The sequence below is a fragment of the Chenopodium album genome, chromosome 2 (assembly GCF_948465745.1).
Source record: "Chenopodium album chromosome 2, dcCheAlbu1.1, whole genome shotgun sequence".
Lineage (NCBI taxonomy): Eukaryota > Viridiplantae > Streptophyta > Magnoliopsida > Caryophyllales > Amaranthaceae > Chenopodium > Chenopodium album.
Window position 1 is genome coordinate 84440435 of NC_137835.1, and position 27927 is coordinate 84468361.

Consider the following 27927-nt stretch of genomic DNA (forward strand, 5'->3'; position numbering starts at 1 on the left):
AGAACAGTCATGTTGGTGCTACATCTCTTGGATCGACGACATCAGTGCTGGGGATCGATGCGAGAGCTGAAGAATTCATTGCTAGTTTTCGAGCTGAGTTAAATAAGAGTTTTAGGAACATGTAACTTAGCTTCATGGTGGTGTAAGTCATTCAATTAGTACTACTACTAATTTACGTAGATTATTATTTATTATGATAACTATAATTAAATGTCCCAAGTAAATTTCAACAAGCTCTCGTAGCTCAGTTGGTTAGAGCACCCGTTTAGTAAGCGGGAGGTCTTGAGTTCGACTCTCAACGAGAGCAATAATAATTAGTTTAGTATTTTTGTTTTTTTTTAAAATTAGAGAAGAGGAAAGCTAAACATGTATGATAGATTATAGCAGATTATGGAGTTACAGGCCTTATGATAGTTACGCCATAAGAAGAAAATGAACAAAATTATTTGTAGAATTCTATGGTATATTAATCGATGAAATCCTCGATAAATGAATGACGCTGCTCATCACACAAAAGAAAAGGGAACATAAGCACATAGACAGCAGCCAAAGCGAAATTTGTAGGTCAGATAATATAAATCATGCTGCATGATGCCATGAGATAGTGTAAACAACAGAGGGAACAACAATACACATAATTTTGCAAATTTTATTGCAACAAAAACCTCCCAAATGACATTGACAAGCAACGTCAAATACTTTGTTTAGTATATACAAACAGTGTGAGTACTAGAAAGGAAGCTCTTAATTCTACTGATACAAATGTCATCTATATTCTATAGGACTACAAGAGCACAGCCTCAGAGGAAATCCTTCATAGGATCATCGTGGTGGATCCTCTTCATTCTAAAAGCTTCCATCTCTTCTGGCGTCACATCATTGTCATATTTAATATTGTACTTTCGTTTCCGCTCATCTTTCTCTTCTTTCTTCTTAGCATTTTCCTGCGCAAGGCATTAAAGGATAAGTGAAAACATATACACATTACATCACAAAATCTAGACTTTTGAGAGTGCTAAGCAAGACTGGGAAAGTCTTTGCCAGTCAACTGTTCTTATCTTATACGACTATAACAAATCCTTGTTTGGTACCTTATAAACTTCCTGTTTGAAAAATATTGTACCAACATGAGATTTAAAAGAACCAACATGAATTCATTATTGCCCTATTAGACAGGAACAATTATTGCTTTTGAATCCCTCCCCAACTATGGGAGTGGATTTTCAGTTCACTCCCTGTACATGTAAGCCGATTTAGGTCTTTTTCAAAAAGAAAAACCAAAGCATGTTGGGTAGATCAGAGATTGAGACAGGACTCATAAATCCAATGTGATCAAAAGGCACAAAAGTTCTGCCAAGACAAAGCTGCATGTGATTTAAGTGTAATTCTCTATCATTCCCAAATCCATTTGAAAAAATCATAAAATTTCGGAAATTATGAAAAAAGTACCTTTTTAATAGCTTCAGCAAGTTTCTTCTCATCCAGAACCAAATCTTCAGGCACCTCTGTACCCCAAGTAGCCAGCCTTTTCTCTTCAGTAGACTCCGGTTTTTCTGTTTTCATGGCCAAATACACAAATCAGCATATAATATATAAGGATAAGTCAAATAGTGCAACAATATAGTATCATCGATCTTTATGTGAAAAGACATTACTATTTTATGACCAGATACTTTACAAGGAACAAATCAGCAAACAGATAGAGGGAAAGGGGAGAACAAGAGTCCTAGACACTTCCTGACAAAACGATTGAAAAAGATGAAATATGGCCACATATAGCAAACCTTCAGAAGTTTCTTTGCGGGCTATGTTAGCTTTCATCAGCTCTCCTGATGCTTCTGCAGCCTCAATCCCTGCAGCACCTGTACAATAGCTGTTTCGAATTGTCTGCTTGCAGCATTTGTAGCCCCATTGGAAATCACTCCACCATGACCCCCAAACAGTTGTGTGATTATTAGCGTACACGTCTTCTTCATATTTACTCTTGGGAACTGCCATCTCCTATCAATGGCACAGCAAAGATAAGACATGTAATAAGCTAACAGACAACAAACCAAGTACGATTAGAATTAGCTTCACCCATCAGCAATGTAGAATATAATACCTGCCCCTTGATTATCCGACCAGCACGATCGTATTCAACTTGTCTATCACTCTGACCAAGTAGAAGTTCCCGTGGAATCTCCTCTTCTGTTGCAGCATTGCCATACTTCTCCATTATGGTATCCTTCACCTGGGTTTTCAACTTCTCTTTATTGACCTTAAAGTTCTTGTAAAGTAACTCAGCTTGGGAAGGAGCTGCTTGCATATGCACATCCTGTCCCTTGTCAAATGCCTCAAAAGCATGTAAATTGAGCTGCTTGAACTCTAAAGCTTGACCACTGAGGCGATTTTGATTATCACCCTACACAAAGATTACAATAATAAAATTAAACTACTGCAAAGGATATGATTAGACAATAGACACGGCTAAACATGAGAGGATTTGACAAGTTTAAACAAAATTCTTCAAAGCACTTACAGCATAAAACTTCTCATTTGGATCAGCATCAGGAAGAGGATCCTCACGCATGGACCGGGTTTTAGGATCATAGTAGGCCGAATCGACATCAAGATTCAATAAATATTTGGCTGTATCTTCTCGGATACGCAAGTTTCTAAATAATAGAAAAAACATCCCAAGTTAGCAACAAGTTCTAAGCAACGACTGCAGAAAGCAAAAGTAATTACAGACTACAGAGGTAGGGCTTCTAATTTATCTTCAGGTCAGTGGCTATGCAGACTAGCAAGATTTCATGCTAGTGGATGATTATAAGTGAGGCAACCTAATTTTGAACAGTAGAGAAGCCCCTAACAGAGCTATATGAGCACATGCCAAGGGCTAAATGGCAAGCAGGTACTACGCACTTACATGTCTTAAAATTTATAAGCTTGAACATTTAATTAGTCAATTTCATATGATTGCCATTTTATAACTCTCTATCAGGGAATATTAGCTACATATCCAATTTTGATATGTTTGGGAAAAGTTACATCAATATCTATCCAATATAACTTAACCAGGGTTATGTACTCTTCAACTGAATAAGGTGATCACAAATCTTACCTTACAGTTCCAGTACTTCCTCCACCAGTGGTACGTACACGTTTTTCAACCTTTGCAAAATCCATTTGTTTACTCTCATCAACCTTGGCCTCATCAACCTTCAAAGCATCTTCATCATCATCTTCATCATCTTCATCTTCATCAGCTTCACCCTCTTCACCAGTTTTATTTTTCTCCTCGAGCTTTTTCAATTGTTGTTCCTTCAGGTATTTTTTTCTTGCTTCTTCCTTTGCCTCATATCTATGAACAACATAGGCATAACTTGCAGGATCAAAACCATTCCATCTGTCACGTTTCCCATCGAAATCCAGCTCAAACTCCTCTATTATTTCATCAGGTGCAATGTGTTTCCCTGTCCACTTTGCACCAACTCTTCGAGGTCTGTCCATACAAGACTTTGCATCATGGGTCATGGCACCACAACTGCAGAGAACACGGTAAACTTTAATCGCATGGAAATAGATTAATATTTTTTCAACGATTAAGACACCAATAGAGGTAGTTACACCAAGGAAAAACTCTTATAAGAAATACAATAGATACTAAATACTCAGCATAAAAGGAACTTATACAGAAAAGTCCTCAGCATAATATGAACTAATCCCAGGTTTTGGAAAGCATGTTGGATAGAGCTCTAGATGAGTTAGAAATAAAGAAATTCCGCATAGAATGTGCATAGTTTCCTCGAGAAATTCTAACAAACACTCTGCCGACTCAGGATTATTTGAGATAGTTTCCAAAAATTAAGATTGTACAGAACATTGAAAAATCCATTCAATTCCACACTTCCACTTAATTGCGCTCATTAATTCCAAGTTCCAAACTAACTTCTGATTTATAACTTTCACTTAATTTGTCATCAATAACAAGTCTCAACTTTCAAAAACACACTAGAATAGTAGAAATTCTCAGGTTCAAATACATATGATTAGCTAAAACAATAAACCAGATAAGCAAACGTGCACACACACATACATTTGAAAAATTAAGTATTCACAGGCTCAACTTACTTCGCACAAGAACCCTTCCGGAACTTACTAGCCTGGAAGCCCTTTTCACCTCTGTTATACCACGATTTCGTGTAATTCGGATCTGATTTCCACTTCCTTTGATGCTTCAAACTCTGAAAACCCACCAAAATTATAAAATGTTAGTCCCTGAATCTAATACACAACACGTCCAAATGCAATCAACAAAAAGAAACCCTAATCAAAAAAAGTATCGAAACATACCGGCTTATTCGAATTAAGATACCAAGGAGCAGAAGACATATACTGCGGAATATGAGGATTAATTTCTTTTCCATCTTCATCAACCTCTGCTGGTGCAAGCCCAGCTTTACGAGCTTCCTCTAATTCTAGCTGCTTCCTATGATCTTCCCTAGACTTAAACGCCACTGCAAAAATTTCCCCAAATTCAATTCACAAACAACTCCAGTTCAATCAATTAAAATTTTCCCCAAATTCAATTCACAAACAACTCGAGTTTAATCAATTAATTCAAACAATCAGTCAACTTCATAGTATCTTCAATAAATCAAAATTAACAAATCATATAACCTGAACAATCATTAATTAAAAAATAAATTTAATTAGAAAAAAAACAATTAATTCATCGAATCTAAACTAAAGCATGAGAAATCAAACCCTAGAATAATATTGAATTCGAAAATTTAGTCGAAATCATACCTGAAGCAGTCGCCATTGTTGCCTAATTGGATGAAACAATGAATCGTTAAATTTTCCGGCGAAAATAGAGGATTGAGGAGAGAGAAAGCGAGGTTGAGGTTGAGGTTGAGGTTACGGTTGTGGTTATGGTTTCCGATCAATGACGCGGCGGATTTCTCTTTTTATTTATCTTAACCGACTTTGATTTTGTTTATCTAAAAAAATTTCAATTAGCTATAGTGGGCCTAGGCCTATAGAGGCAATAATACTCTTAAGGGTGCCGTTTGGTTACGGGTATTTAACAAAGGAAATGAAAATCAACTATCCCGATTTCCTTTGTTGTTTGTCAAGTACTTTTTTCATTCCCTTTTATTTTTTCTGTTACCTCAAATTCTTCCAACTTCATTCCCCACCCCCTAGACTTTTCCATTCCCTTTCCTTATCCACCCTCCACCACCACACCCACACCTAGCCACCACCCTTTTACCTTACCTCCACCACCTAGTCGCACCTCCATGGCTCCACCGACGTTCACCGTCCCTTCCCCGAGCCTCCACGACCATCGAAAAACCTAAAAAACCCATCCTCTTCACTGTTAAACGGTCGAACGACCCTCCCCCGCCATCGAAACCCTAGGCGCTAGGGTTTCGAGGGTGGGGGAGGGCCGGGCGACGGGTTTCACGAGGAATTAAAAGGTTTTTCAGCGGGTTTCAGCGGCGCTAGGTTTTTTCTGGGTTAAGGAGATTTTCGAGGAGGGATGACCACCGCTGGGTCGACGAGGGATAGGGGAAGGCTGGAAAAGGGCGGCGAACAGTGGGGGAGGTGCGGTGAGTGGTTTGATGGCTGAAAAAGGTGGGAAACTAATGTCGTAGGTGGTTGTGTGGTGGTGGGACTAGTGGGATCGTTGCCCTTTGTTTTAAAACAAACAACATGACAAATTTTAGGTATTTTCATTCCATTCTTCTCCTTTCCCTTTATTCATTCCATTCCGATTACCTCGTGCGAACCAAACGACCCCGGCCTAAATGTATATTACGGGGTTAAGTTCTAGCGCATAGCTCCTATATGCAATGTTTGCATATAGGATGATAATTTAGTAATAAAGTTGAAGTTGTAGTGAGGGTATAAAGTACCATTTAATAGGTAAATAGTACTTTGTACCTCATATTACGGAGTACTGAGTTTACCATTAAGGTACATATAATCATTAAAAAAAAAAAGAGAGATAAAGTAATCCATGTGATTAATTTTTAACCAATAACATTACAAGAAATAATTACATCATTCAATAGAACTACACTACACATATTGATGACTAAGCTAAAAATGTTTGATAGAGAGAAAAAGTCATAATGCTAAACTTTTTCATGCTAGATAATTTTTTCGATTAAAAAGATCGGTTTGTCACAAATAACAGGTCTCTTAGATATTTATTTCAATATACTAAGGGCCTGTTCTCTTCTGTTGAAATTCAGTTCAGTTCAGTTCAGTTCAGTTCAGCTCAGTTCAGTTCAGTTCAGCTCTTAATTTACGTCTAATGATATTGCTAATGATATAAAGCCACATTTCATTCTTTTAAGCTCTTATTACAATGACAACAACAACAACAACAACAACAACAACAACAACAACAACAACAACAATAATAATAATAATAATAATATTAACAATAATAATAATAATATTAACAATAATAATAATAATATTAACAATAATAATAATAATATTAACAATAATAATAATAATAATAATAATAATCAATAAGTAATAAATAATAATAATAATAATAATAATAATAATAATAATCAATAAGTAATAAGTAATAAATAATAATAATAATAATAATAATAATAATAATAATAATAATAATAATCAATAAATAATAATAATAATAATAATAATAATAATAATAATAATAATCAATAAATAATAATAATAATAATAACAATAATAATTGAAATAATAATACTACTAATAATAATCAATAAATAATAATAATAATAATAATAATAATAATAATAATAATAACAATAATAATAATAATAATAATACTAATCAATAAATAATAATAATAATAATAATAATAATAATCAATAATTAATAATAATAATAATAATAATAATCAATAATTAATAATAATAATAATAATAATAATCAATAATCAATAATTAATAATAATAATAATAATAATAATAATAATAATATGTACATTTGTATATACACATATGTATAGTAATAAATAATCAAAGATCACTAATCCGTAGTTAAAAATCACTAATTAATAAGTTCAGTTCAGTTCAGCTCAGTTCAGTTCAGTTCAGTTCAGTTCAGCTGAGTTCAGTCAATCGAAACAGGCCCTAAAATTACAATTTACAACCATTAGCTTCAGTTTGTGAGCAAAATAATAACTTAATAAGCTTACAAAGGACAACCGACTACCTAAGGCAGGTTTCAAAAACATGAGCAAAATTGTACTAAACCTTCCCAACTTCCTATTTAAGTTAGAAGACTTAGAACAGTAGGTAGCTAGTTTTAATTTTATTTTATTTTATTTTTTATTTTTTATTATATTGATAGTTTTAAATAAATTCTCTCTCAGACCTTCAAATACTCGTGATCCCCCATTGAAGCAGCTTCCGACACTAGGTGAAAAAAGTGCTTTGGCAGCGGTTCAAACCCGGTCTAAGACACCGGTTTGAACCGCTGCCTATGTGGGGGGTGCCAAATACCCCCTTTTGCCATATATCCAATTAGGCACCGATTAACCGGTGCCAAAACTGCCCAAATTTTTTTTTTTTTTTTTTTTTGCCTTTAAATCAACTAAAATAAATTAGAACATCAAAATATAAACTAGAACAAGTGCAAAAGACAATGAAATGGAGTATATCAATATATTAAACTGTTATTGTACAATACAAAAAAAAATACAATGAATTATAATCATACAATAAAATTCAACGTTAAATTGATATTGAAAAATACAAATAAAAATTACAACATCAAAAACAATATTCCAAAATCAAAGTCTTGAATCCTTGTGCATCGATTAACACCTGCATCAATTAAAACCCAGAAATCAATAAAACTCACAAAAAAAATGCAAAAAAAAAAACAGAAAACTCATGAATCATGTACGAACTCAAAAATCAAAATAATTTAATAAATAAATAACCAAACAAAACGCAAAAAAATCGAAACACAATTAACCACAAAATTTTCGAAATCAATTAAACTCAGAACCCAGAAAATCAATTTCGAAAATCAATTAAACGCAAAAAAAAATTCGAAATCAATTAAACTCAGAACCCAAAAAAATCAATTAAAATTATTCCCAAAATTTTCGAAATCAATTAAACTCAGAACCCAGAAAAATCAATTAAAATTATTCCCAAAATTTTCGAAATCAATTAAACTCAAAACCCAGAAAAATCAATTTCGAAAATCAATTAAACGCAAAAAAAATTCAAAATCATCCCAGAAAATTCAAAAATCAATTAAACCCATCAATTTCGAACAATATTACAATAATCAAACAAAAAAAAAATCAAGGCATTTACCAAAAATAATCAAACCCAGAAACCCTTACCTCGAATATTAAACCCAGAAACATGCAGGTGGCGGCGGTGGTTAGTAAACCCTTACCTCGAATAATAAACCCAGAAACATGTAGGTGGCGGCGGTGGTTAGTAGCGGTGGTTAGTAGCGGTGGTGGGCAAAAGACAGAAGGGAGAAGAAAGGTCGGAGAAGAGGGGGGAAAGAAGAGGAGAGCGAGATCGGACAGAGAAGGAGGACAATAGAGAAGAGATCTGAGGTTTCGCGCGTTGTGGTCGGAGAGATCGAGAAGGAAGATGATAGAGAAGAGAGGAGAGAGAAGGAGGAGAGAGAAGAGAGAGGCAGCTAATAATAAGGAGAATGAAGCTGAGTTCTCGTTTAGGGTTAGGAATATAAAGAAGCTTGACCGGTTTTTTTTTTTAAATCTAACAAAGGCACCGGTTCAATTGGAACCGGTTCAAACCGGTGCCTTTTTTATTTTTGGCACCGGTTTAGGCCAAACCAGTGCCTTTTCTCATGTTCTAAAATCCCGCCCATTTCTAGACCGGTTTTGGCCACCGGTTTGGCCTGAACCGGTGCCATATGGGGGCTGCCTATTGCTATTTTTCTACTAGTGCGAGGTATGTAATCATCATATCAATTTCAATTTCACAATCCAGGGTTTATTTTTATTCTAATTTAAATTTAGTTTTATGTTATTTAAGTGCAGTTAGTTTAGGGATCGAAAATCTGAACTATTGATTCTAATTACTAACCAGCGATTCGATTATTTTGCTAGAAAAGAAAATTATGAGCCTAATATAATACTTGAATCAAATATACCTAAAATTAAAATTATGTGATTTGTTTAGCTTTATTTGATATTTCAATCAAATTTGGTGGCTACTGTATTGCAGAAACCTATAATATTTAGGATTGAATTAAGAAATTAGATATTGTAGTTGATTGTGTCTAAGATTGTGTTGCACTTTGATCTTCTTAGGGTTGTAATTGTTAGCCTATATCTGCCATTGTCTACGTTTTGTATTTATTATTTGATCAATTCGCATCTGAATTACTGGAAATTTGCAGAGTTTGCTGTGAAGCTTTGTTAGTATTATTTGCTGCTGTAAGCATTAATCATAATGTCAGAAAAGACATGGCCTGCTATTCAATCTTGCAAGCGCCGGGTATGATTTCGTTTCTTTGTCATCAGTGGCGGATCTTGGCCGAAAATATTATAGGGGTCAGGATTTAAATATTTTACTTCTTGTTCAAAACTAATCACTATACTCTAATATTTTACTTCAAAATTGATCGCTATACTACAATATTTTATAAGTAAATATAGGCTATTTAAGTTCATTAACTAATAAATTATAATAATTTACGGGGGCCTGGCCCCGAATGACCCCGGTGGAAGGTCCCCCTCTGTTTGTCATCCACTAGTACATATGGAGTAGTTTACTGAAATTTGTTATGATGATTTACATTCAGTTTGAATATTTTGTGTGTGATACTCAGTGTTATGATGAAGCAAATGACAGTGTTGTGAGGGATCGACTAAGTCAGCTGTCCGATGATCTTCTGATGTTGATCATGTACTCTTTAACAATGAAGGAAGTCACTAAAAACTAGTGCTCTTTCACACCGTTGGAAAAATTTGTGCCGATTTTTACCTGTATTGCTTTTTGAAGCTCATTCACCGAAGTTGAAATGGATTATGGGAGAGCGTAAGCTTAAAAGTACTTATAATATGAATTTAAATGATCATGAGTGGTTCATTCTGCGTCATAGACCAGGTTTGGAAAACAAAAACTGTATAATAGTGATTTTTTTTTTTGTACTTCAATTCGTATATTACTATTAGGAAATTTTGTCAACAGCTACCTATTAAAGCACGTGTTTTGAAAATAATTATATATTAATTTTTTTTAAATAATTACCATAAAGTTGTAAAAAGTTTACGTAGCACTACCACTTTAACCATTTTGGTTAGAATTTTTGGTATATGGATCTCACTTTTTATCTTTTGAAGGGTAATTTAGTCCATTTAGATGGTGATTTTATGAGGTAAAGGTAAAAAGTGGAACTTACCTACCGAATATTCTAGTTGAAATTATTAGAGTGGTAGTGCTCCTTAAACTTTTTACAACTTTGTGTAGTTCTTTGAAAAAAAAAATTAATAGATAGTTGTTTTCAAAACACGTGTAATGGGTAATTCTTGACAAAATTTCTTTATTATTACTTATACTAGGTGGTCTCACCTAATAATTGCTTATCAGGTTTTACGAGGTGGGTGAACTATACACTGGAAGCTCATCTTGCTCCGACAATAGATGAACTGAGGGTGGTTTTTGACTTGGATCGCAACAATGAATCTGATATCGATAAGTGGTTAGTTTTTGCACTAACAAAACAAGTGAAAAGGCTTGAATTGAACTTGACACCGTTTTTTAAAAAGAGTAGGATATTGATACCGTTGATTGATTTCTACTCTTGGCCTCTTGAATGTCGTATGTCGTCTCTTGTTGTGCCTAGTAAATTGGGTTCCTTGTGTCTTAAATATGTGAATGTGACTGTGATGGACATTGAGCGCATTCTGCTTTCTTGCTCAGTTCTTGAGAATTTGTGCATTGTTGGTGGCTACCATTTAACACATATAAAGCTTCCTCATTCACCTCTTGAATTGAAACATTTAGAGGTATCGCGTTGTCCTCATTTGTTATGCATCGACATTTTAGCCCCAAAACTTGTGTCATTTATTCATCATGGGGATCCCGTAGGAGAGCTGAATATTAGAGATGCCTCCTTCCTTTCCGAGCTAACAATTGGTAATGGATTATATATTGGAGAGGTTGTAGCCCCTGCTTGTGACTCTTTTTCTAAATACTTCTCACAATTGAAGTATCTAAGTTGGAGCTTGATTGTAAACCAGAGTTATACAGTATCTAAGGTATTCATTGATTTCATTCCATGTAATTGATGATTTGCTATATGGATATATGCATTACATGCTGTCATTGATGTTTATTTTATCTTATCTTGTGTAGTTTAACTTGGGGATTGATAATCCGAGAAGCATGAAAAACCTTACGCATCTTCGAATCTCTGTTAAATCAAATCACGATGAAAGTCTCCTTGGATGGGCTCACTTGATCGAAGCATCTCCACTCTTACAGAAATTACATGTCAAGGTATAGCTTATCTATATGAAATGAATTGTTGGTTACAAATAAGTATATATTGCTTAATAACAAGTTTTTAGTAAAGAATGATTACTGATGTAACACCCTAGGTCAACATGAGCCTACTAGTAAATATTGTCCAATTTGGATAACTCGCACTATAGCAAAGCAAATTCGTACGAGGACAATATCTACTAGTGGACTCATGTTGACTTGGATGTTACAGATGGTATCGCTGCTCATTTTGATGTCCTATTGTGTTTTTGAGGAGAATATAGCCTACCAATATGGGGGTTGATACCTCATTACAATTGAGGTTTTTTGATATTTTGCAGTTTTGTAAGTGTCTTGGGTTTTTTTATACATCTCAAAGGAGTATAGTCAAGCATAGAGGGCGCCCCCTCATGAGCCTTAAGACACTAGAGATTGGTGGTTTTCAGGGGCAACCAATTGACATTGAGTTTGCCACCTATGTGGTTGAAAATTCCGTCATGCTCAAAGAGGTGATATTGGATATCCCGTCAGAGTGTAATTTAAGGAAAACTTGGTTGCAGTTTGATGAAAAACATGCTAAAGAATGTGCTGAGGAGCTTGGAAGGACACTACCTCAAGATGTCACGTTCAGATACACAACTGCCTAGAAATAGGGCTCTTTGCTCAACCATAATATTAATTATTTAGTTTTTATTTTTTATTTTGTGGTGTTTAGAGAGCCACAACGACGGATGATAAGAATGGATTCTAAGATCTCTTGGAATCGAGAGGGAAGCTTTAACCACTTGAGTTATACTTCCTCCATTTTTTAATACTTACAACACTTCCCTAAGTTATTATAGGGAAAAATTATACTCCTAACAACCACTAATCCTTTTTAAAGTGTATTATATCATGTAAACTCCACCTTTCTTTAATATCATAAAAAAGTGTGTGTTGCAACTATTAAAAATTGGAGGAAGTACTTCACTCTCGGGATGAATTATTTAGGGCCTGTTTCGATTGACTGAACTCAGCTGAACTGAACTGAGCTGAACTGAACTGAACTTATTAATTAGTGATTTTTAACTACGGATTATTATTATTATTATTATTAATTATTGATATTAATTATTATTATTATTTATTGATTATTATGATTATTATTATTTTTATTGATTTTTATTTTTATTTTTTTTGAAAAATATTGATTATTATTATTAGTATTATTATTATTGTTATGATTATTATTATTATTTATTGATGATTATTATTATTATTTATTTATTATTATTATAAGTATTATTATTTCAATTATTATTGTTATTATTATTATTATTTATTGATTATTATTATTATTATTATTATTATTATTATTATTATTATTATTATTATTATTATTATTATTATTATTGTTGTTGTTGTTGTTGTTGTTGTTGTTGTTGTTGTTGTTGTTGTTGTTGTTGTTGTTGTTGTTGTTGTTTATTACTTATTGATTATTATTATTATTGTTGTTGTTGTTGTTGTTGTTGTTGTTGTTGTTGTTGTTGTCGTCGTCGTCGTTGTAATAAGAGAAGAGTAGAGCAAAACTGAACTGAACTGAATTTCAACGGAAGAGAACAAGCCCTTAGTGGTGTTATAATTTTATTTTCTTCCTTCTATACAAAAATTATTGCATCAAAATTTTAAAAGGGGACCTCTATGTCTTAAATTATCAAAACTCTTTGATTTAAATAGTAAGATAAAATATTCCATCATCATCTAAAAGTTAAAAGTCTTTGACTATATAACTTTTTTTCGTCTTCTACATTTGATAAATAATGTGAATAGCGGTGTTCAGTTTTTGGAATAAGACCGAAAATCAATTCAATCCGTACATTTTTGTACGGATCGGATTGATCTTGTTTGGATCTTAAAAATTGAATTAATCGATGAAACCATGTTTATAATTACCTTAATGTCAATCATGTAAAATTATGTTTTTAATCCTTGTATTAATCATGTACAACTATGTAGTTTATGATTTCAAGACTTGAATTTTTATAATTGTATTTTTATTTTTATAAGGAAAATGTTATACATAGCCCTTAGGGCTTCATATAAGCATTAAATTTACACTTGAAAATCGTAAAAAGTTAAGAAATCATCAAAATATAATCGCATTAGGCTAAATTTGTAACATATTTAATATGGATTGGAACGGATTTGATTTGATGAGAAATTTGGGTTGAATTGGATTTGAAAATCAAAAATCAAATTTTGTCTCAGGTGGGATTGGAAGCCTAAATCCAAACCGAGTGGACACCCCTCCCTAATTGTGAGCTTTGAAATTAAGTGTGAACACATGTTGATTTATTATTATTATTATTATTATTATTATTATTATTATTATTATTATTATTATTATTATTATTTTTAATCTACTTTATGTAGTGTTTTTCACCCTTTTATATCCTCCTCTTCTATTTTTATCCCTCTCTAACCCATTTTTGTGACTTTTGTAGTCTATTTGTTGTTTTCGTCTCTTTTGTGTGTGTGTGTTCATATTTGTAGGTGCAAGAGATGAATTGAGGATTTACCAAGACAAAAGAACATCTCAAAGTAACGCCCAGCAAACCAAGGAGCAAGCATGCACTTCCATAGGAGCGGCGCTCCTACCCCCTCCTTTACATTCTTCCCCTGCTGATTTTCTGATGATATTGATCTAATATCACTCAATAGTCAATATCATATTTGTTATTTGATCTGTGATCATATTTAAAGATTATCATTATTCCAATTGTTCCAATTTACTTGTCTCATCCATTAACATTAGGTTTTATACGAATGAAATATTTCTTTCCTTTTTTAAATACGTTACTTTTAAATTCACAAATTTTAACAAAGTATTGTAATAGATTCCCTTCGTGTTTTAAAAGTGTTACTTTTTAACCGGTACATAGGTTTAGGCAGTTTATTTGATTTAAATAAAATAAGAGGTAAGTGGGATAATTGAAATATTATAAAATTATAAAAGAAAGATAGAGGGGTTAATAGTTTATTACAAATAAAAAGTTCAGTTTAAGGTTTTAGGGGCTATTTTGCTTATTAAAAAATATTTCGATTTACATGTTTACCTTTTTAATACGCAAAACGAGACATTTATAAATTTCTTTTGCTAAATCTGAGCTCAATTTGGATTTTTAAATGCCAAAATATCCCCCGTAACCTTTCACGGAATATTTTTCAACAAGCAAATCAATAAAAAATATTAACAAATAAAAAGTGGGCCCCACTAATGAAATTATTTAACGGCGAAATAACCGCAAGGTTACCATATGGAAGCTAAATGTATTTGCGGGTTACAATGTAAAAAGTGCTATATGGAGGGACACAACGTAGAAAAGTGAAATTAAGGCGGTTACGGCCTTACGGTATAGATAACCCTAAAATCAATAAATCCACATTTACAAAAGATATACTTGAAATTAACAAATACACAGGCAACACAGCATATTGTGTTTGTTTTAAAAATAAAAAAAGGTTTTTAACTTAATTAGGCAATAAAAATAAATTAAAAACTCATTTTCTATATGAAATACAAGTGTTCAATTTTATTTTATTTTTTTAATTTCCTTTTGTTGGTCCTATTTATAATATTTTTAAAGACAAAAAAAAAAAAAAATCAAACATCAATATTTAAGGACTTGTTTGGCATTATTTTTGGTTTTTAGTTTCCTGTTCTTTTAAAAACTAAAAATAAAAAACTGGAAACAAGAAAAAGGTGTTTCCACTTTTTTGTTGTCAGTTTTCAAAATTATTATGATTTTAATAAGTTTAAATAATTTTTGATTCATTATGTGACATATATCATATACTTTTATACAGCAAAAAACCAAAAAACAAAAAACCACAGCAATGCCAAACGAACCATAAGATAATTATATATGTGACTTAAAAATAAATAAATAAATTATAATTATATATGTGAGAAAATACAAGTTTCTCATATTTCTCAAAGGCGCAAATTCGACATTTTCAATTAATAAGTTGGGTTAGTGTTGTAAATTTGTCTACAAAATCTGTAAATTTGTCTACAAAAAGAAAAAAAGCTAATAGATGATCACATATGTTGGAACTTGGAAGAAAAAAAAACATCAGATATCAATCATACCTGTTTGTGATTAATATTCTGAAAAGAACACTACATACATACTCCTTTTGGAATGTGTTAAGAGATTTCATCACCTTGCTGTAATAAAAAGAATACTGTTTACAATGCCATCAGTCAATCAATCACTAGGCGAAAATATGAATTGGCCACCGGTTCAAAACCCCCCAAGGCCACCGGTTTTGAACCGGTGGTCATTTGGGGGGTGGCAATAAACCGAAGCAAGGCCACCGGTTAATCGGTGACAATAACACTTCCCGCATTTTTTTTTTTTGGTATTAGTAAGTATTGCCACCGGTTTTTGGTGGGACCGGTGGCAATAATGCCCAAAAAAATAAAAAAATAAAAAAATAAAAAAAATCATTTTTTTCACTTAAAAATCAAGAGACACTTACATATAATCATAATATACATTTTTTCCCCCTTGAAATTGAGAAATAATCATAATACACTACTACAAAAAAGGGATTATAGAACGGTTAAAACAAGTTTTATAGAACGCCTTAGGACCGTTCTTTTGCTAAGCGATGTGTAAAGTTTATAGAACGGTTCACGTTCTATATACTGATATATAGAGAACGGTTGTTAGTCACAACCGTTCTCTTTTCCCTTCTTAAAATTAGAAAATAATGAAGGAAAAAAGAACTGTCACGCGACTTGACCGTTCTATATTTCTTCACTAAAGAGAACTGTGATGTCACATGACCGTTCTCTATTCTTTAATTTAAATACACTAATGTACGCATATTTTGTATAGAAATTCTGTATTTTTTTTTTAATTTGGCATATTACACTATTTATAGCACCTTTTTAAGGGTCACTTTTTACACCATATATATGATATAAAAAAATTCAAAAAACTATAAAACGTATGAATTTATTTAATAAACCAACTGATTCATCATTCACTTATATACAATTCAATCAATCAATCAATCAATCAATCAAAGCCTTAATCCCAAAAGTGGGGTCGGCTAACATGAACCAAATTTGATTATTCCGTGTAGTCATCAACATAAATCTTTCTCCTCCATCCCTTACGATCCAAAACTTCATCCTCACGTAAATCCATGCACTTCATATCCTTCCTCACTCCTTCCAACCAAGTCATCTTTGGTCTCCCTCTTCCTCACGTAAATCCATGCACTTCATATCCATGCACTTATATACAATTCACAAAATGAAAAATCGATATACAAAATAATTCAAGTATAGTCTAAATTTAGAGATATATTCAATTCCACTAGCTCCATTAGTCCATTCTCCATAGCTTTTTTGTTTGGAACTTGATCTGAAATGCCAATTTTGATTCAATTATACTTGGTAGTTGTCTCCTCGTATTGAAGAGCTTCTTCAACTTCACAACCTTATACATTCCCTACACCAATAATAGAGTAATTAGATTTATAAATTCAACTATACAAACAGATTAAATAATACTGTATATATGAAGAAAAAAAAAATCAATCAAAAATAAATTTCTGAAAAAATTGATTTCTCAACACCAATTGCCCCACTAAGCAACAGAGCAGATGGTTACCAACAATCCAATTGGTAATCGGATTCTAATTCATCAACAAAAAATGCACTACAAACACACAAATTACTATAAGTTGTAATCAAAATTAAATAACTAATAAACATTAATTATACAAAAATTTCAATTTCCTCACCACCCTTAACTCCTCTGCTATATTAAAAAATTGACATTTTAAATAGATTGCAAAGAAATAAAGCGTACAAACTACTGAAAAATGCAATTTTTACTTTGCATTTGTTTCGAAAATCATCACAAACAACCCAAATTCAACTCTAAATAAATTATGATGAACAAACCTGAAATTACTTGTTAACGAGCCTATTAGAGAAGAAAGGCGAAAAATTTATTTTGAGTGAAAATAAACCACTCATGACATCATGAGAATCTGATCAAGTTGTCGATTCCAAAATGTGAAAAGTGGAAAACACTCCTAATATGCTCTTGTTGGGAAAATACAAACCCCATGGTTTGCTCATTGTTGTAGATTATCATATGAGAAAATAATATATTTGATAATTTTCTCGACGAATTTGTAACAAAATCGAAGGGAGTATAATGAAGGTGAGTTGATTGGAGTAAATTTAATCTGATGAGGAAGGAGATGAGAGAGTAAAACTTGAGCAGCGGGTGAGTTGAGAAATAAGAAGAAAGAGGGGAGTTGTTACTTGTTAGGGTTTCTTTGTTTTTTTTTTTTTTTTTAAATAATATTAAAATAGAACAGAAGAGTTAAGTGAGAAGAGCGTTCTATATTGGGAATGAATTTTTTAGTAACAAAATAAAAAAAAAAATCAAATAAAACTGTTATGTGGGACAGGCGTTCTATATGATTCAACATACAAAACGTTCATCCAACATGGGCGTTTTATATAATTCTATAGAACGCCTATCTAACTTGACAGTTGTATGTTATGCGTTCCTTTTTCAACTTTTTGTAGTAGTGATATACATAAATTACATGTATTGTATATTCATCAATGAATAAATAGTTAATTTACAATTTAAAAAAAAAATAGCTCTTTGAATTAACCTTGAATCTGCAATAGATCTGCAAAAAAACACAAAAAATTAAAACACAATTAAAAATCAAAATAAAATAAAAAAATCTGCAAAAAAATTAAAAATCAGAAATGATAAACAAAAACTTTAGATATGAAAAAAAAAATTTAAAAAAAAAAACCACCAAAACCCACAATCCACCCACAACCCACGACCCACAACCAACGACCCACCACCCAGAACCCTCGACCCACCACCCAGAACCAACGACCCACCACCAAGATTCAACGACCCACCACCCAGAACCCTCGACCCACCACCCAGATTCAACGACCCACCACCCACGACCCACCCCACCACCTACCTAAATCCACCCCACCACCCACCTAAAACCACCACACCACCCACCTAAAACCACCGCCTTCGCAAATAACAACCCAAAATTAACAAAAACAGAAAAAAAAAATCGACCAATCACCCAACACCCAAAAACAGAAAAAATGAAAAAAAAAATTGAAAAAAACACACAAATCTTCATTCGACGACTCTCCATACTTTGAATTAGGTTTACGAGGCCAAATTCCACCATAAAAACTCTATATCTAGAGTTTTGATGGTCGAATTTGACCTGAAAACCTATGGTTTCATCACGAGGAGAGAGAAAGTGCGACGATGCATGTTGGTGGCTGCGGTGGTCAGTGGCGACGGTGTGGGAAACTGAAAACCGTTTAAAACTTGTTGTTGATGTCGGTCTTGGTGGGTGCGGTGGTCAGTGGCGGTGGTGGTACTGGCCTTTGAGGGAGATTTAGAGAGGGAGAGCGACGAGAGATTTAGAGAGGGAGATTCAGAGAGGGAGGGCGACGAGAGAGATTCAGAGAGGGAGGGCGACGAGAGAGATTCCGAGAGGGAGAGCAGGATAGAGAGAGAGAGAGAACAGAGAGGGAGAGAAGGAGAGAGAGGGGGAGTAAGAACGAAGGAGAGAAGGAGATAGAGAGAAGGAGGAGAGCAGGAGGAGAGGAGGAGAGGCGATAGAGGAGAGAGAAGATTAGGGTTAGGGTATATAAAGGAAGGGGAAAGAGAATGGTGGACTTTTTTTTATTATTTGATTATTGCCACCGGTTCAAAACCGGTGGCCTTTATCATTTATTCCACCGGTTCGGTTTGAACCGGTGGCAATGTACATTTACCTAATCCCGCCCATTTTTTAAGCCACCGGTTTTCAAAAACCGGTGGCCATTGAGCGGTGCCTTTTTCAATTTTTCTACTAGTGAATTAATTTCAGGACACTGTAAAAATTATGGCGGAGCATGCCATTGATCAAAAGCACTTTCAATAACAAAGAAACCCACTACTCTACAGCAAATGACTTTAAGAGACTGATTTCTTAATCGTTTCTGGAAAATGATTAAGATTAAAAGACTGACATCTCTAACGGTACTACAGTAAACATCATACAAAATACAAGCAGAAGTTACAAGAATCATCAACATATAACATACTTTCGAAACCCAAAAAAGGGATTACTACAGGGACAATGTGTACAACCAGTGTCACTTTAAGCTTCCCATCTGTGCAAAAATAAAGTTCAGGACAAGTAATTCAAAGCTCACAAAAATAGATACAGAAAATACAAATAAGCAAAAAAAAACAACACGAGGTATCTCCCGAAATCCTAAAATTCCCCTAAGTAATATAAGTTTGAAAAGTCAAATCTTCATTAATTAGCCGATAATCCAGCTTAGAAGAAGCTTAAATTAACAAAACAGGGAAAAAAAGTAACAAATGAAGCTTAGATTGTGATACCTCCCTCTCACAGACTATTAGAGTCCAATAAGACCATCTCCAAATCCACACTACTAAGTTGCAAGTCTTGCAACAGACCTATAAGTAATCCATTGGGTAAGATGCATATTGTAGTCTACACAGAGTAAAAGGCAAGCTAAAGAAAAAATAGGTTCCCACAAATTTGATACAAAATGTGTACCGATGGAGGGCAAGAAGGAATTAGATAAGCACAAAAAGAAAATGAATTTGAATTTGGGTTTAGTTTGTTTCCCTACTTGGTGCTAAAACTATCAACTAAACTTTGTTTACCAGAAAAAATGCTTCAATTCCTCTCATCATACCATGTTCTATACTCCAACATTACACAAAAAAGTGTCTGAAACATCACATCAGCTAGTACATCTTTCTCATAGTAGAAAATGCTATAATCATAATCAATGACAGAAAGTTTGAATTCCTCTTTCGAAATATTTTCGGAAAAATGAGTATCATACCATGTTATACGTATTTCTGATCTGCTTTATTATATAATACCTATGCAGGTGACATTCTTGATGAAGATAAGTATGTGGAACGAGAGGTTATGTTTAGCCGTTGGTGGTTAAAATGAGGCGGAGAATGTGGTAGTTACTTCCTATGAAGAATTTTGATTTGCTCACCAACATTTGGCTAAAAAAAAAACGTCTTAATCCAAAATATTAACATCCTATTGACTAAAAAAACGTCCTTATCCAAAACATTAAATTTCATAATTTTTTTATGAAATGGTTTCATGTAATTTGTTAGTATTTTATAAATGACTTTACGTAATAATTTGTTTTTTTTAAAAGAATTCGCACAAGACATTAAATTTCAATAACCATAAAGAAAACAGATTTAACAAAATCAAATAAGAATTAATCGTAGAAGGGTTAAGAATCCAAATATATAGATATAACAATTCGTAACATTTTAGAATCGTTGTTTTATATTACTTTTTGAGTGGATCCGTCACTGCTACTTAATTTTATGAGATTGAAAATTCATGTGTTGATTTTATAACTTTATTCCGAGCAATAATCAATCGTAATCCCGCACAATTAGAGATCCTATTAAACGCAAATGAAAAATAAGTACGCACCAACAAAGTTTACAGACTGATATGACTTGATAGTGTAAAAACCATATTTTAATTTTGCTACAATAAAGTAAATCTATATTATAATAAAATATTGGAAAATTTGCAAACAACTACCATTTAAATGACTACTTTTGAGAACAATTACCATTTAAAATTTTCTTTTGAAAAAACTACCACAAAAACACAAAACGTTTGAGTAGCACTACCACATTTATTCTTTCAGCAAGAATCTCCGTTTTGGGGGCATATTTTATAAAATTTTCCTTAAAAAAACCCATATTAAATGACTGCATTAACCCTTAATTGGATTATACACTTCAATTGTCCCAAATCCCCCAATTTAGTAAAGCCCTAAATTCGAATTTTTTACCATAAACCCTAATTTTAAGGTTTAATTGAGAAATTAAATAAACTATAGTGCAAAATTAATAATGATTGACCTATAATTGTGTTCTACTATCGAAATCTCTTGTTTTCTATACCACAATTGATTGAAATTTTATAAACTAAGCTATCTTAACCGGAAATTCTTGCCGGAAAATTAAACGTGGTAGTGCTACTCAAAGTTTTTGTGACTTTGCGGTAGTTTTTTTAAAAGAAAATTTTAAATGGTAGTTGTTCTCAAAAGGGGTCATTTAAATGGTAGTTGTTCGCAAAATTTCCTAAAATATTTGACACAAAATGTCAAATTATGGCAAACTTGCAAGACATATCATAAATCCATATAAATGCAATGTTTAAACATGACTCAACCAAGCATCCATGTCTAACGGTCCAATCTACATACATACAAGAACCAAATAAATAAAATTCACTTAATATAAAACAGAGGTAGTTTTCACTTGCTATTCTGGGTAATGCAAACATCTATACAACTGGAGTCTCATGACAATTATCAAAAAAATAATTCATTAAATTAATATAGTACAACATACATATGTGCTACATTAGGCTAATGTTGGATAAACGTTTGTATAGCACTAACCAATAACGTTTTTTCGTCCATTTTTGGCATTAGTGGGGTCCACTTCTTCGCTTTCTCATCCAATCAACTCTTCTCCCTCATTTATTTTACCCCAAACTCATCCAAAAATCACATAGAAGAAAAATCAAGCAATTCAACGCAATTACTCACTAATTCAAGTAATGTTTTAACTTAATTTTTAATTTAGTTCATGATATGTTGAATTCAATTTATGGTTTTAGTTTATACTCCCTCCGTTTTTAAATACTTGTTCCATTTCTATTTTTTGCACTATTTATTTATCCTACTTTGACTAATGTTTGTGATTTAACATAAGAAAAAATATAGTCTTGTAGGTACTTGTTGGAATCATCTCAGTGAATAGATTATTAATTTTCAATTGCTAGAAGTTATACCTATTGATAATTAAAGATATTAGTGATCAAAGATTAGCATCGGCATGCGTGTCCAAGAGAAATGGAGCAAGTATTTAAAAACGGAGGGAGTAGCAATTAACTTAAATTAGATATTTAATTCAGGGTTTATGGCTTTAATTCAGTTTGGGGACAATTTGATTTCTAGGGTTTAGGGGAGGAGATGAATTGGGGGTTTTGCTTATTTTGGCTTTGGGATTGGATTCATTTGCGTCTAATACTTTCAATCATTGACTTGAAAATTAGGCATGTTCGCTTTAGCTTAATTTCACTTCAGTTCAGTTCAGCTCCAATCAGTTCAGTTTAGTTTAGCTCCTAATTATCTTCTCTCATTAAATATTTATTTTAGCTTAGTTTAGTTTAGTTAAGTTTAGCTCCAATTAGTTCAGTTCAGTGAACAGACTTAGTCGGGGAAGGGCTAAGAATATAAATATATAGATATAACACTTTGGCACATTCTCAATTCGTGTCTTATACAACTTTTTGAATGGATCCGTCACATTTTAATAATTATATGAGATTGAAAATTCTTGTGCTGATTTCACCCGAATCCGAGTCATAATCAATCCACAAAACTATGGACCTTATTAAGCGCAAATAAAACCTTATCTTTCGAATGAGTTATAAAAATCTTGTCTTTCGATTGAGATCGAAAAAAACCTTTGTCTTTCGAAGGAAACGGGTAACTAGTTTTTTATTTAATAGCCCCATAAAAGATTATATTATTTTATTATGGGATACTCAGAAGGTCATTTACCGATCAAAAGTCATACTTCCTCCGTTTTTTTTAATTGCACCATAAGGGATTTCACACTTGCCAATGCATTATTTTTGCAATTAATATTTTCAATTATGCTTTTGTAAAAATATCAAAATTTGATATTTGATAAGAAGATCTCGAGACGAATCTAACTAAATCCCACATGACTCTATTTTTCCTAATGGATAAATCACAAATGATGGTCAAAGAGATTTAGTGAATAGTGAAAAAGTCCTAATGGTGCAATAAAATAAAAACGGAGGAAGTTTATTCTCAATAATTTTTCTTGAATGTTAATAATTTAAATTTGGTAAAACTAATTTTAATTTAGATTTTTCTTAAAAAATAATTATTTAATTTAATATAACAATTCAAGTCAACAAAAATATTTTAGTTCAGTTACTAAATATAATTTCATTTCAAGAAAAGTACTTGTAGGGGGCGTTTGGCACGAGGGATACGGATAAGGAGGATAAAAGTGTGTAACAAGGATGGAGGATTAGTAGGTGGAATAAGGATAAATATGATGTTGTCCTTTGTTTGGTACAAATTGAAAATTTTATGGGGATAAATTTATTATGAGGTTCAATCTTTAATGTAAACACTTTAAAAGTGAGGATACCTTTTAACTTTTTTGTAACTCTCAAAGTGTTTGTGAATTAAGATAGCTCATACAAAAGAAAACTCTCCTTGCTATAAATAAGTTTAAATAGATATATTTTTTTTTTTTTTTTTTTTTTACAAGAAATGGAATTCGTCATACGTGACTTTTAAAATAAAAATGCAAAATAAATATCATTATTCTTTCTTTAATCTGAATTTTCAAATATATTTTTCCCTTGGAGAAGATTATAGTAGTATTAATGAACCTATAACAATTCCCAATTTTCCTACCCTTTATCATTAACAATAAAGAAAGGAAAAGAAAGGGAACTTTTACGATAATTGGCAGGCTGCTATGCGAGTATGATCAGGGTGGGCATGTCTTGCATGGTGGGCCCTCTATAAAGACACAAAAGAACAGATTAATTATACAATTAAAGACTCAATTGGCTAATTAAATTACAGCTAAATTAATTCATCTTAATAATTAAATCTGCTTTAATCAGGAATCTTATGAACAAAATCCGCCAATTATCGTATAAATAATTGTTTGGCTTTTTAGCAAACATATATAATAAGGCCAAATTGTTGATGGCTTCTAATCTTTTATTGCTCGTGATAATTATTTCTTAATGTAGAAAAGAGATTATGCAAATCCAAGTGATTAAGAGCATTCACCTAGACAACTGAACTTTCTTCCAAACCCTATTGGTTACAAATAACCTCGCTCATTAATTAGTTGTATAATCTATATTTCAAACTAAAATATTTCTCTATGTTGATTTGTAGTTTGTGAGCGCATGTTATAGTTATACAATATAATAGGCGGTCTATAGACTCATTATTACAATTATATAATAAAGGATGTATGCTAAGTTAGGTTAGTTGGCGAAGTTTTAAGGTTGTTATTTATATTAACAGATTGAGAGATTAGGATCCTTTTGCCTTCACTCCGGCGCTTTGGATGATTGATTTGCTTTGAAACGTTAAACTTAAAGCATATTGAGTGTCAAAATGATCAATATTTAAAGTGTGAAAATCATTACTCGTAAGTTTTATGACTATACATACATATTGTAGAATTAAAATTATTGTCGAAATAATTAATATTGTTGATTTTGCAAGTGTTGTAACTATTGTTAAGCTAATTTAAGACCCAACCAAGGATATAATTAGAGCATAAACCAAATTTGGACTCTATTTTTAAGGTGTCTCAATTCTCAAGTCACAAACATACCAAATTGTTATGTCAAATGGACAATTTCCAACCATATTACATGTGAATTATCAAGGAAAACCCCCTAAAACTATCAAAAACCCAAAAAAAAAAAAAAAAAAAACCTAACTAGATACTAATTTTGAACATCTAAGTATCACAACATCTCTGAAAATTCAGGTAAATGATCATCAGGTCTTGTCAATAGATTATACCAAAAAAAATCCATATCATCACTATGAGCAGCGACGGCCTTAGAGTCCGTTAAACACGCTGCTGCTGGCTCCGTCGCTGATGAATTGTTTAGGTAGCATTGCGAGACACTAGGAAGATCTTCCGTCGACATGGCAGTGTCCTCGACGGACAACACTTCCATCCAGAAATCGTCGTTGAATTCAGGAAATTCGCCGATATATCCCTCCTTTTTCACCACATTTTCCTTGCTACAATTGTCATTTTCACTAGTACTACTAGTACTAGTAGTGATTGTAGACACTTCACTTGTACACGGTTGTGGGGAAATTGGGTCACGTATGTTCGAACTTGTAGGCCTTACACTGTCGCCCTCGTTATTACTATTACTATTACTATTATTGCTACTGTCGTTGTAGCAATTTTTCTCCAAGGCATGATCCATGTACTTCACGTGCTTTCGTGGCGGGCCCTCGGAGATTCCATCCTTTGATGAGGACTTCGATCTCCGAGCCCGCTTCTTGGTAGGCCCGGAGGTGGTATCGACGGTGGTGGTCATGGCCGTGGCGGAGTCAATTTCTGGCTTAGGAAGCCTCTTCTTTAAGTGAGTGTGCCATACATTCTTGATTTCATTGTCGGTTCTTCCGGGCAATTTTGCTGCTATTGCGGACCACCTTAAGATTTTCCAAAAGATTTTGATAATAATCAGAATCATTACAAACTAATTAAATAAAATTAATCATAACACAACAAAATTAATTTACATTTCAGTGCCTTAATATGAAATTATAATATTCATCAAGTTGCACCCTCGCAATTTGTTATGTATTAAAGTACACTTATTGTATAGGTGTCAGGGTAGTCCTTAAATTGTACCAATGATATTCGTACTATATGACAAAATCATTGATCCCTACCAATTTTTAATTGAATCGATCAAATCTTGCACATTTGAAAATTATACCATCCTTTTCCAATTAGTTGTTGTTTGTTTTCAAAATATCAATGCCCTATTACCACGACTTTTAAAACATAAGCATGTAAGCCTATTAATTTCATTAATTTAGACTATTGACTTTATAACTATTGAAACACAAATAAACAGTCAATGTCGGTCATCTAGATAGTTCGAGTTAAGGTAAATTAAAACGCCGTCTTAATTGTCTAACTGTTAAGCAACTGGCATCGCATGTAAAAAAAAAAATTGTACTCCATAAAAGAATTTCTAATTTACAAAATAAGTATATAGGGGTCAGAGCCTGATCAGGAATCTTGTAAGCAGCCCACATGATTTTACTAATTTAGGTGTAAATTGGTATGCGACAAATTTTTGGGTTAGGCCCACTGCTTCGTGAATCATGAGGAATACTTATAAAATTAATTACGTAACATAAAAAGCTTACAGAATTTTTATTTTTATAATCAATATATTAACTCGTGAATTATGATGCAACCGTGACATACTGACAACTATCTCTTGAATAAATAAGCATACAAGTAATTAAATTAATCTAGTTGATTTTATTATAATTTGAGTTATTTTAGATTAAGTTAAATTCAATTGAAACATTGATATTTCGTTTTAATAAAAACCCAAAATTGACGAGGTAAAATATAGAGAAAATTAATTAAGTTTGATTAAAATTGTTTTAATTTTTTTAGTGCAAGCCAATTTGTTTCAAGTTTCAACAGTAAAAAGTCGACTTTTATTACATTGACTAAATTACGCATACCTATTTTGACAAGGGTTCAAAAATTTAGACTAAACATAATTTAATCATATCATACTTTTATCAAGAGAAATGATAGCGAAGTTCACTTTGCATTTCACTTTAATTATTGTTCCGATTTTTTTTTAGACCAAATAAGATTATTTAGTGATAAAGATAGTACGATTATTAAGGATGATTTTTTAAATTATTTTTTACAACAATATTTTTAGGAATTCATCAAAATCATGAACTAACCAATTCAGTCTTGTTAAAAAAAGTAGCCTTTAAATTTGGCAAAAAATAAGCATGAAAATAATGAAAAAACGTACCTATTTCCAAGCATTTGATGCAAATTGATAATAGTATCTTCTTCCTCTTGAGTAAAATTGCCTCTCTTAATATCAGGCCTCAAATAATTAGTCCATCTAAGCCTGCAACTCTTCCCACACCTTAACAAACCTACAAAAAAACCATCAAACGATTTTTTTTAGTGACACGACAATCACCGTCTAAACAGGAAGAACTTTTAGAGACAGAACGAGTAAATAATAAAAAGATCGAGTATAATTAATTACCGGCATGTTTAGGGAGAGCACGCCAATTACTATGACCATGAAGATGAATGTAATTAACCAACAGTTGATCTTCTTCAGGAGTCCATGGACCTTTCTTCAACCCCATTTTCTCACAACATGGAGCTCTTCCCATTTTCTCTCTCCTCCCCTGTTTTTTTTGTTATAGAGATTAGAGATTATTTTCTCTTTCTCTCTCTAAAAAGTGAGAGTAAAGATTAGAGAGTATTTTTTCTTTCTCTCTCTAAAAAGTAAGTAATTGCTCTTGCTAGTTCCCAAATGCTCAAAGAGTTTTAAGTCTTTGGTCCAATATATACCCTTGAGTGTGTTTGGAAGTATTGGTTGTTTTTATTTAATCCGTATTTTATTTTTTGGTAAATGCATATTAATGAGGACTATTATATTGACCCACATAGTC

At 32.5% G+C, this 27927-nt stretch overlaps 3 protein-coding genes and 1 non-coding gene across 4 annotated transcripts; 2 read left to right on the forward strand and 2 right to left on the reverse strand.

Moving 5' to 3' along the window:
• The first annotated feature begins 233 nt into the window (after positions 1-233).
• On the forward strand, positions 234-307 carry TRNAT-AGU (transfer RNA threonine (anticodon AGU)). The gene has a single exon. It is a non-coding gene; the product is annotated as a tRNA-Thr (tRNA).
• A 313-nt stretch (positions 308-620) lies between these two features.
• LOC145604508 (pre-mRNA-splicing factor SLU7-A-like) lies at positions 621-25550 on the reverse strand. Its single transcript, XM_081660397.1, has 10 exons — positions 25541-25550; positions 4795-4901; positions 4339-4502; positions 4117-4229; positions 3107-3529; positions 2522-2657; positions 2105-2404; positions 1785-2001; positions 1450-1553; positions 621-944 (listed from the first exon to the last, which is right to left on the reverse strand). The coding sequence occupies exons 2-10, from the start codon at positions 4808-4810 to the stop codon at positions 801-803; spliced, it is 1617 nt and encodes a 538-aa protein (XP_081516523.1). The 5' UTR covers positions 4811-4901; positions 25541-25550; the 3' UTR covers positions 621-800.
• On the forward strand, positions 10680-12300 carry LOC145578119 (uncharacterized). Its single transcript, XM_081635508.1, has 4 exons — positions 10680-10701; positions 10923-11260; positions 11358-11501; positions 11828-12300. The coding sequence occupies exons 1-4, from the start codon at positions 10680-10682 to the stop codon at positions 12131-12133; spliced, it is 810 nt and encodes a 269-aa protein (XP_081491634.1). The 3' UTR covers positions 12134-12300.
• On the reverse strand, positions 24983-27788 carry LOC145604518 (uncharacterized). The gene is made up of 3 exons (XM_081660408.1): positions 27513-27788; positions 27267-27396; positions 24983-25899 (listed from the first exon to the last, which is right to left on the reverse strand). The coding sequence occupies exons 1-3, from the start codon at positions 27643-27645 to the stop codon at positions 25191-25193; spliced, it is 972 nt and encodes a 323-aa protein (XP_081516534.1). The 5' UTR covers positions 27646-27788; the 3' UTR covers positions 24983-25190.
• Between the last annotated feature and the right edge of the window lie 139 nt (positions 27789-27927).

Excerpts from the sequence above, each read along its gene's own strand:
- LOC145604518 (XM_081660408.1), bottom strand. The coding sequence starts at position 27,645 with ATGGGAAGAGCTCCATGTTGTGAGAAAATGGGGTTGAAGAAAGGTCCA. Across the intron at positions 27,397-27,512 it reads TGCTCTCCCTAAACATGCCG|GTTTGTTAAGGTGTGGGAAG; the intron begins GTAATTAATTAT and ends GTTTTTTTGTAG. Across the intron at positions 25,900-27,266 it reads CATCAAATGCTTGGAAATAG|GTGGTCCGCAATAGCAGCAA; the intron begins GTACGTTTTTTC and ends GAAAATCTTAAG.
- LOC145604508 (XM_081660397.1), bottom strand. Across the intron at positions 2,002-2,104 it reads GTCGGATAATCAAGGGGCAG|GAGATGGCAGTTCCCAAGAG; the intron begins GTATTATATTCT and ends TGCCATTGATAG. Across the intron at positions 945-1,449 it reads TTGCTGAAGCTATTAAAAAG|GAAAATGCTAAGAAGAAAGA; the intron begins GTACTTTTTTCA and ends TGCCTTGCGCAG.
- LOC145578119 (XM_081635508.1), top strand. The coding sequence starts at position 10,680 with ATGAATCTGATATCGATAAGTG. Across the intron at positions 10,702-10,922 it reads GAATCTGATATCGATAAGTG|TTCTTGAGAATTTGTGCATT; the intron begins GTTAGTTTTTGC and ends TTTCTTGCTCAG. Across the intron at positions 11,502-11,827 it reads TACAGAAATTACATGTCAAG|TTTTGTAAGTGTCTTGGGTT; the intron begins GTATAGCTTATC and ends GATATTTTGCAG.